The 11,179-nt window shown below is 42.2% G+C and overlaps 1 protein-coding gene across 1 annotated transcript in view; it reads left to right on the forward strand.

Moving 5' to 3' along the window:
• The window catches only part of nod1 (nucleotide-binding oligomerization domain containing 1), a 13,622-nt gene extending 2,443 nt beyond the window's left edge, over positions 1-11,179 (forward strand). The window contains exons 2-11 of the mRNA XM_072692590.1: positions 526-700; positions 1,440-3,252; positions 3,902-3,985; positions 4,072-4,155; positions 4,285-4,368; positions 4,468-4,551; positions 7,880-7,963; positions 8,077-8,160; positions 8,370-8,453; positions 10,006-11,179. Coding sequence (XP_072548691.1) covers positions 526-700; positions 1,440-3,252; positions 3,902-3,985; positions 4,072-4,155; positions 4,285-4,368; positions 4,468-4,551; positions 7,880-7,963; positions 8,077-8,160; positions 8,370-8,453; positions 10,006-10,078 — 2,649 coding nt within the window. The 3' untranslated portion in view covers positions 10,079-11,179. The remainder of the gene's footprint in view (positions 1-525; positions 701-1,439; positions 3,253-3,901; positions 3,986-4,071; positions 4,156-4,284; positions 4,369-4,467; positions 4,552-7,879; positions 7,964-8,076; positions 8,161-8,369; positions 8,454-10,005) is intronic.

Consider the following 11,179-nt stretch of genomic DNA (forward strand, 5'->3'; position numbering starts at 1 on the left):
CACAAGAAGCGAAATATACACAATATGGACAAAAGTATTGGGACACCTGTTCATCCACTGTTTCTTCTGAAATCAAGGGTATTAAAGAGCTGATCCTGCTTCAGAAGAGAAGAAGACTTTCCTCTAGATTCTGGAGGAGGAGCATTGCTGTGAGGATTTGATTGCATTCAGCCACCCCTCATCATCCCCAGCTCCTCCACCATCATTCCAGAGAACACAGTTCCTCCACTGCTCCACAGCTCCTCAATGCTGGGGGGCTTTATACCCCTCTATAGCCCACACCTGGTATTAGGCAGCATGGAGCCAATAGGGTCATGATGTTGATCTGCTCCAGAGAGTCCTATTCTATTGGCAGTACTTGCATTTGCACATCTGCATCAGCAATGCGTGTAGTAGCAAGTTTGTGAGTGTGAAGAACCTTATGCTTATGCTTCATTATGGAACCAAATGTGGTTCTCCAATAGCATCACTCAAAGAACCCTATGATGCTCTGTCATTACTGATGTTGCGTGTTTTTCTGATCAGGTACGCAAAATCCTGGAGCTGGTCCAGAGCAAAGGAGAAGAAGCCTGTGCGTACTTTATCCACATCCTCCACGAGGCGTACGATGCGTACATCGACCTCCGGCCGTGGTTCAAGGGTATTGAGTACAAGCCTGCGGACTCCGTCAGAGAAATACCCGTGATCAACACAGACCCCAGTGAGTGCTGCTTCTCAGTGTGAGCTGTAAATGATCAGCGCAGGGTTTCCTGAAAGGGTTCCACAAGGAACCATGACAATTTAGAGAACAGTCTGGAACAAGTTTATTTATCTAGAAGTTTTAATAGCGTCTAAATATTAGCTCTGTCATCAAGAGACTCAGGAGATTGCAGGTTCCACCCCTGGTGATGCCACAGCCATACGTCAGTGACTGGGAGTCCTAGCGAGCAAACCCTTCTCCCCATCACTCAGTGTGGGCAATGTTAGCGCTGTTGCTAGTGTTCACCTCCCAGCAGTGTTGTGTAAGCAGCAGTTTGAGGACTGTGGTGAAGCTTCTTCACGTCTCAGAGGAAGAGCGTGCTAGCCTTCATCCTCCCAGCACGGGTAGCATCATTTGATAGGGGGGTTGGAGATGGAGTAGGGACTATAACTAAACTGGGGGAAAAAGGTTCTATGGTTCGGCTGGAGAGGGAATGGCTGATGTCTGGAGGTCGTCAGCAGCAGCAGGGACACCCAGTCAACACTAGTCTTAGACCAGCATCAAACCAGACAGAATGGCAATTTGCCTGGTTAATAGGTTCTCGGTGGAAAAGCTTGCATAGATGGTTTTATACAGCCAAACATCTGCTTTTCAGTTCTATGTAGAACCATTTTTGCTAAATGTAAGAGCGAACAGTACCCTGAACACTCGTTAAGATGATTGTACCGTATTGTACTCTGATTGTCTGATTTGTTCTCAGTCAGTAAATACAGCGAGAAGCTGAGGCAGGAGCTCGGGAGGGACACCCGATTCCTCACCTCGTACTCCCAGAGGGAGGAAACCCTTCTGGATGAGCTTTACACCGACACACAGATGGAGATGCTGAATGACCGAGGCGAGAGCTTGGGCTTCCTGGAGCATGTGGAGGACATCCTCGGAGAGCAAGGCATGTTCAACAAGCAGGCAGAGACTATCTTTATCACGGGGGATGCGGGTGTGGGCAAATCCATCCTGCTCCAGAAACTCCAGAACTTGTGGTCCAAAAGGGAGCTGAACACTGGAGCAAAGTTCTTCTTCAAGTTTCGGTGCAGGATGTTCAGCACCTTTAAGGAGACGGATGAGATCTCCATGAAGGATCTGATCTTCAAACACAACTGCTATCCAGACGGGGACCCTGACAATGAGGTCTTCGGTTACATCCTACGGTTTCCAGAGACTGTCCTATTCACGTTTGACGGATACGATGAAATCCAGATGGACTTCGATACAGAGAACTTGCCAGAAGTGGTTTCACCTGAGGAGAAAACCCACCCACTCCTGATTCTCATGAACCTGCTTTGTGGAAAGCTGCTCAGAGGTTCCCGCAAGATTCTGACAGCCCGCACCGGCACAGAGATTCAGAGCAGAATCATCGGGAAGAAGGTTGTTCTCAGGGGTTTCTCCCCGGACCACCTCAGAAGGTACTTGGCGTTGCATTTCCCCAACAAAGAACACAAGGAAGCGGTGTCCATACAGCTGGATTCTAACCCCCACCTGTGTGGTCTTTGCTCCATCCCCCTCTTCAGCTGGATCATCTTCAAGAGCTTCAAGCACCTTCAGTCGGTGTACGACAATTTTGAGCTCCCGGACTCCTGCATCACGCTCACAAACGTCTTCCTCCTGCTCTCTGAAGTGTTTCTGGGCCGTATCACTAAAAAGCCTGGCCTCCTAAAGAGGAGCACAAGGTGCACTGCGGACACCTTCAAAGCCGGCCTGAGGATGCTTTCTGCGTTTGCCAAACTGGCGCTTCTGGGCCTGGAGAAGAGCAGTTTCATTTACAGCCTAGAGGACGTGACATCCTGTGGACTAAGTGAGGATGATCTTCAGATTGGGTTCCTGAGGCCAGTCAGTCACTATGATGCCTGTGGAGGTACTGCTACCTTCGAGTTTCTCCATGTGACCCTGCAGGCATTCCTGACTGCCTTCTCTCTGGTGCTGGACTCTGACATTACTCCCGACGGGATCCTGAAGTTCTTCGCCAAGTGTGAGTACCAAAAGACGTCTAGCTTTCCCTGCTTCTCTTGTTTGTGTACTCCCTCGCGCACCAGAGATACGGACCCTTTCCTGACTAATGAACACTTTCAGTTTACGAACCTCTTCCTGTGTGGCCTCCTGTCCAAGCCCAACGCTGCTCTCCTGGAGCACCTAGTACCACCACTCAGCTTGAAGAAAAAACGAGTGACCCTGAAATCCTACCTGTCTAGCAGCGTGAAGACGCATCTCAGGGGTCTTCCTCGATACCGCAGCACCGACATTGAAGGTAGCAAAGTGCACGTAATGCCCAACTTCCTGTGGATTCTCAGGTGCATCTTTGAGACCCACAGTGAGGACGTGGCTCGACTTACGGCCAAAGGCATCTCTGCGGATTACATCAAGCTAGCTTACTGCAACATCTACTCGGCCGACTGCAGCGCTCTGAACTTTGTACTGCATCACCACAGGAAGTCTTTAGGAGTCGACCTGGACAACAATAACATCAGTGACTACGGTGTGAAGCAACTGGTGCCTTCCTTCAGCAAAATGACCGTAGTAAGGTAAGGAAAGATTGGTCTGGACACGGCCTTCTAGGTGAGCTTCTGGTTATCTCAGGTTCCTTTTGCTGCTGCTGGATCCTGAATCAGTTTAATTCATCCTTGATCATAAAATTGAAAGGGCAGCCATTTTCCAATTTTTGCATTCAGTGACAAGAGCTTTAGTGAGGTCAGGATGTTGGATGATGATGATCACCACCCCACCTCATCATCCCCAACTCATCCAAAAGTACTGGATGGAGCTCCTCCACCATCATTCCAGAGAACACAGTTCCTCCACTGCTCCACAGCTCCTCAATGCTGGGGGGCTTTATACCCCTCTAGCCCACGCCTGACATTAGGCAGCATGGAGCCAATAGGGTCATGATGTTGATCTGCTCCAGAGAGTCCTATTCTATTGGCAGTACTTCTTCTCTACAGGGACTAGACAAGCTGTGTGTGCATTTGCACATCTGTGTCAGCAATGAGTGCAAGATAAAGTAGCTGAATGCATTCATTAGAAGGGTGTCCACAAACATTTGGACATACAGTGTGACCTACATTTGGGTCTCCTCCCTTATCATCACACCCTGATCATCTGACCTGAGCATCACCTGAACTGAAGTGTATCCGCAATCTTACTGGCTACATTTGTGTTTGCGTTATCTTTCAGGTTTTGTGTGAATCAGCTCACAGACAGCAGCATCGAGGTTTTGTCCAAGGAGCTCATCAGGCACAAAATCGTGAAGGTTCTGGGGTAAGCTGACTCGGGCGTTGGTACAGTTGGGTGGATTCTGTGTTTAAGAATAATAAACCCTCTGATCTCTTCCGTATTCAAAACAGACTCTACAAGAATCACATCACAGACGTCGGAGCCAAACTCGTGGCACAGATCATCGAAGAATGTCCTCATCTGATGACAGTGAAGTAAGAACCCCATTAATATTAATTCTAATAATAATTAATAACGTAACACAGCAGTAAAATGAGGAGCTATTGACCGTGCAGGGCTCGATTTCTTCTATACTGTCATATAATAAAGTGTTGCTTCTCTAGGCTGGGCTGCAATCAAATCACAGCTGTGGGGGCCAGGTTCCTCGGCCAAGCTATTAAGAAAAGCAAGTCTATCTTCGATGTGGGGTAAGACAGAGCTTCTGCACACTCTGATGAGCGGGGAGTCTGAACTGGACTCCTGTGGTCTGTCTTGGAGATAACTGGTGTTCCTGCCTTTGCTGTTAGAATGTGGGGGAACACTATTGGAGATGAAGGTGCAGATGCTTTTGCTGAAGCTTTAAAAAATCACCCCAGACTGACGAACCTCAGGTGAGTGTTTACCTCTCTTTACCGACACCTTGAACCCGAGACGTATTTTAAAGTTTTAATGTCAATACACAGTATTCAGTATCCACTATGAATTATTCAGAATCCACTATGAACTATTCAGAATCCACTATGAATTATTCAGTATCCACTATGAATTATTCAGTATCTACTATGAATTATTCAGAATCCACTGTGGATTATTCAGTATCTACTATGAATTATTCAGAATCCACTATGAAATATTTGGTATCCACTATGAATTATTCAGTATCTACTATGAACTATTCAGAATCCACTATGAATTATTCAGTATCCACTATGAATTATTCAGAATCCACTATGAATTATTCAGTATCCACTATGAATTATTCAGAATCCACTATGAATTATTCAGTATCCACTATGAATTATTCAGTATCCACTATGAATTATTCAGTATCTACTATGAATTATTCAGAATCCACTGTGGATTATTCAGTATCTACTATGAATTATTCAGAATCCACTATGAAATATTTGGTATCCACTATGAATTATTCAGTATCTACTATGAACTATTCAGAATCCACTATGAATTATTCAGTATCCACTATGAATTATTCAGAATCCACTATGAATTATTCAGTATCCACTATGAATTATTCAGAATCCACTATGAATTATTCAGTATCCACTATGAATTATTCAGTATCTACTATGAATTATTCAGAATCCACTGTGGATTATTCAGTATCTACTATGAATTATTCAGAATCCACTATGAAATATTTGGTATCCACTATGAATTATTCAGTATCTACTATGAACTATTCAGAATCCACTATGAATTATTCAGTATCCACTATGAATTATTCAGAATCCACTATGAATTATTCAGTATCCACTATGAATTATTCAGAATCCACTATGAATTATTCAGTATCCACTATGAATTATTCAGTATCTACTATGAATTATTCAGTATCTACTATGAATTATTCAGAATCCACTATGAAATATTTGGTATCCACTATGAATTATTCAGTATTCACTATGAACTATTCAGAATCCACTATGAATTATTCAGTATCCACTATGAATTATTCAGTATCTACTATGAATTATTCAAAATCCACTATGAATTATTCAGAATCCACTATGAATTATTCAGTATCTACTATGAATGATTCAGAATCCACTATGAAATATTTGGTATCCACTATGAACTATTCAGAATCCACTATGAATTATTCAGTATCTACTATGAATTATTCAGTATCTACTATGAACTATTCAGTATCTACTATGAATTATTCAGTATCTACTATGAATTATTCAGAATCCACTATGAAATATTTGGTATCCACTATGAATTATTCAGTATCTACTATGAGTTATTCACTATCCACTATGAAATATTTGGTATCCACTATGAATTATTTAGTATGTACTAATGGGTTATTCATTATCTACTATCAGTTATTTAGTATCTACTATGAATTATTCAGTATCCACTATGAATTATTCAGTATCTACTATGAATTATTTAGTATCCATTATGAATTATTTAGTATCCACTATAAATTATTCAGTATCCACTATGAATTATTTAGTATGTACTAATGGGTTATTCATTATCTACTATCAGTTATTTAGTATCTACTATGAATTATTCAGTATCCACTATGAATTATTCAGAATCCACTATGAATTATTCAGTATCCACTATGAATTATTCAGAATCCACTATGAATTATTCAGTATCCACTATGAATTATTCAGTATCTACTATGAATTATTCAGTATCTACTATGAATTATTTAGTATCCATTATGAATTATTTAGTATCCACTATAAATTATTCAGTATCCACTATGAATTATTTAGTATGTACTAATGGGTTATTCATTATCTACTATCAGTTATTTAGTATCTACTATGAATTATTCAGTATCCACTATGAATTATTCAGAATCCACTATGAATTATTCAGTATCCACTATGAATTATTCAGAATCCACTATGAATTATTCAGTATCCACTATGAATTATTCAGTATCTACTATGAACCATTCAGAATCTACTATGAATTATTCAGTATCCACTATGAATTATTCAGAATCCACTATGAATTATTCAGTATCCACTATGAATTATTCAGAATCCACTATGAATTATTCAGTATCCACTATGAATTATTCAGTATCTACTATGAATTATTCAGTATCTACTATGAATTATTCAGAATCCACTATGAAATATTTGGTATCCACTATGAATTATTCAGTATTCACTATGAACTATTCAGAATCCACTATGAATTATTCAGTATCCACTATGAATTATTCAGTATCTACTATGAATTATTCAGAATCCACTATGAATTATTCAGTATCCACTATGAATTATTCAGTATCTACTATGAATGATTCAGAATCCACTATGAAATATTTGGTATCCACTATGAACTATTCAGAATCCACTATGAATTATTCAGTATCTACTATGAATTATTCAGTATCTACTATGAACTATTCAGTATCTACTATGAATTATTCAGTATCTACTATGAATTATTCAGAATCCACTATGAAATATTTGGTATCCACTATGAATTATTCAGTATCTACTATGAGTTATTCACTATCCACTATGAAATATTTGGTATCCACTATGAATTATTTAGTATGTACTAATGGGTTATTCATTATCTACTATCAGTTATTTAGTATCCACTATGAATTATTCAGTATCCACTATGAATTATTCAGTATCTACTATGAATTATTCAGTATCTACTATGAATTATTTAGTATCCATTATGAATTATTTAGTATCCACTATAAATTATTCAGTATCCACTATGAATTATTTAGTATATACTAATGGGTTATTCATTATCTACTATCAGTTATTTAGTATCTACTATGAATTATTCAGTATCTACTATGAATTATTTAGTATCCATTATGAATTATTCAGTATCTACTATGAATTATTCAGAATCCACTATGAAATATTTGGTATCCACTATGAATTATTTAGTATGTACTAATGGGTTATTCATTATCTACTATCAGTTATTTAGTATCTACTATGAATTATGTAGTATCCACTATGGATTATTTAGTATCCATTATGAATTATTCAGTATCCACTATGAATTATTCAGTATCTACTATGAATGATTCAGTATCCACTATGAATGATTCAGTATCCACTATGAATTATTTAGTATCTGCTATGGATTATTCCGTACTTTTTGAGTACACACACACATCTGCCAGTGTAAACACAGTGATTTTCTAACCACTCATGGTGTAACTCTGTTCCCTGTTGTGGTGGTCAGTCTCTCGGCGAATGGAATCTCGTCTGAGGGTGGGAGGAGTTTAGCCCGAGCGCTGAAGGAGAACTCCAGCCTGCACATCTTCTGGTGAGGCTCAGATTCTCTCTGTGCAGTACATGAACTCATTAACCTTCAGCATTGCACAGACCTCCACACATCCAGAACCGCTCGTTCACACCGAAACCGGGCCTCTTTTTCAGGCTGATTCAGAACAACATTTCGGATGAAGCAGTACCGGACCTGGCAGGAGCTTTGAGGAGTAACTCGGCGCTCACGCACCTCATGTAAGACACATGCTCGGGCATCATGAACACCATGGTGTAGACAGGTCCCTGTAGACTCCAGCTCTGCTGAAGACCTCAGAGATGAAGGCGAGCAGGAGGACGCTGATCGGTTGAAACTGTAGTAATATCCTGTATTTGTGGGTTTGGTAGACGGGCTGACCGCGGCTTCATGTGAACACCTGTGCAGTTAGGTGTGTTTGCTTTTGCAGGTTAATCGATAATCAGCTGACCGCTCGTGGGGCCCAAATGCTGGCTGAAGGTCTGGCTACCAACACAACTGTGAAAGAAATCAAGTAAGAACTGATGCTCTCCACCCCGTAACTCTCCACCCTGTAACTCTCCACCCTGTAACTCTCCACCCCGTAACTCTCCACCCCGTAACTCCCCACCCTGTAACTCTCCACCCTGTAACTCTCCACCCCGTAACTCCCCACCCTGTTACTCTCCACCCTGTAACTCTCCACCATGTAACTCTCCACCCCGTAACTCTCCACCCTGTTATTCTCCACCATGTTACTCTCCACCCTGTAACTCTCCACCCTGTTACTCTCCACCCTGTAACTCTCCACCCTGTTATTCTCCACCATGTTATTCTCCACCCTGTAACTCTCCACCCTGTTATTCTCCACCATGTTACTCTCCACCCCGTAACTCTCCACCCTGTTATTCTCCACCCTGTAATTCTCCACCCTGTTACTCTCCACCCTGTAACTCTCCACCCTGTTATTCTCCACCATGTTACTCTCCACCCTGTTACTCTCCACCCTGTAACTCTCCACCATGTTACTCTCCACCCTGTAACTCTCCACCCTGTTATTCTCCACCATGTTACTCTCCACCCCGTAACTCTCCACCCTGTTATTCTCCACCCTGTAACTCTCCACCCTGTAACTCTCCACCCCATAACTCCCCACCCTGTTACTCTCCACCCCGTAACTCTCCACCCTGTAACTCTCCACCCCGTAACTCTCCACCCTGTTATTCTCCACCATGTTGCTCTCCACCCTGTAACTCTCCACCCTGTTACTCTCCACCCTGTTATTCTCCACCATGTTATTCTCCACCCTGTAACTCTCCACCCTGTTATTCTCCACCCCGTAACTCTCCACCCTGTTATTCTCCACCCTGTAATTCTCCACCCTGTTACTCTCCACCCTGTAACTCTCCACCCTGTAACTCTCCACCCTGTTATTCTCCACCATGTTACTCTCCACCCTGTTACTCTCCACCCTGTAACTCTCCACCATGTTACTCTCCACCCTGTAACTCTCCACCCTGTTATTCTCCACCATGTTACTCTCCACCCCGTAACTCTCCACCCTGTTATTCTCCACCCTGTAACTCTCCACCCTGTTACTCTCCACCCTGTAACTCTCCACCCTGTTATTCTCCACCATGTTACTCTCCACCCTGTTACTCTCCACCCTGTTACTCTCCACCCTGTAACTCTCCACCATGTTACTCTCCACCCTGTAACTCTCCACCCTGTTACTCTCCACCCTGTAACTCTCCACCATGTTACTCTCCACCCTGTAACTCTCCACCATGTTACTCTCCACCCTGTTACTCTCCACCATGTTACTCTCCACCCTGTTACTCTCCACCCTGTAACTCTCCACCCTGTTATTCTCCACCATGTTACTCTCCACCCTGTTACTCTCCACCCTGTTACTTTCCACCCTGTAACTCTCCACCATGTTACTCTCCACCCTGTAACTCTCCACCCTGTTATTATCAACCCTCAGACCTCAGATTTGACCACGCCTGTATTAAACTGCTGAGTGTGCTGAGGTCACCCTGCGGTTCCTAACATTCCCGTGACGTTCCTCCCTCCCTACCCCACAGCATATCGGGAAACCAGGTGTCTGCGGAGGAGGAGCCGCTGTTCCAGAGCGAGAAGAGGCTTCGCTTTCACTGAGAACCAGCAGTGGTCAGAACAGCAGCGCGTCCATCAGACTGACCACAGCACCACCTACATACACTCAGACTCACAGTAACAGCGAACAGCGAGCACAGCTGCACCTCAGAGACGCTGCTGATTTACTGTGAATGGGGTTGCAGGATGTTTCCAGCACTGGAATGATGGGAAACTCCGGATCTTTAAACTGCTGCCTCTGAACTGAGAGCGAGCTCTGATACCCACTTCCTGCTTCACCATCACCTCCCTCCAGCTTAACCCAGCCCAGTTAAACCCAGCTCGGTTTAGCCCAGCCCAGTTAAACCCAGCCCAGTTAAGCCCAGCTCAGTTTAACCCAGCTCGGTTTAGCCCAGCCCAGTTTAGCCCAGCCCAGTTAAACCCAGCTCAGTTAAACCTAGCTCAATTAAACCCAGCCCAACCCAGTTAAACCCAGCTCAGTTAAACCCAGCCCAGTTAAACCCAGCCCAGTTTAGCACAGCTCAGTTAAACCCAGCTCGGTTTAGCCCAGCCCAGTTAAACCCAGCTCAGTTTAACTCTAATTCATCACAACTATATTATTACACACATCTCAATACTGCCAACATCCATTTTTATCTTATAGTCATTATTATTAGGTGATTCATATAACCTCTAATATTATTGTTATTAGTTTAATTGTTAAAAGTGAAGATTAGAATATGCATATAAGTATTACCTTTAAATTAAATATTAATAAAAATGGTTTTGTAGTTCTTATGTTTGTACGTAAATAACTGAAATGAATTTCCATTGTCATGAAGTAAATTGAATTTAAAATTTCCAGAAATGACTTCAATGATCTCATAATAATCTTATAAGAATCTCACAATGAGAAATATCAGAGATTATATCTTATTTCTATTGGATTTAGGATATTTCCACTTGCTGGGACCCCTGTATTCAGCAGTGTGAGAAAGCCAGGTGTGACTCTGTGTGAGGGACGACAGTAAAACACACTGAAACGTCTGATAAGGTAGATTTACATTTTCATCTGACAATAAATCCAGGCTCAGATTAGACGCATTAGACTCAGTGAAGCAGCAAAATCTGAAAATAATAAAACAGCTTTATAAAACACTGAAA

The sequence above is a fragment of the Salminus brasiliensis genome, chromosome 1 (assembly GCF_030463535.1).
Source record: "Salminus brasiliensis chromosome 1, fSalBra1.hap2, whole genome shotgun sequence".
Taxonomy (NCBI): Eukaryota; Metazoa; Chordata; class Actinopteri; order Characiformes; family Bryconidae; genus Salminus; species Salminus brasiliensis.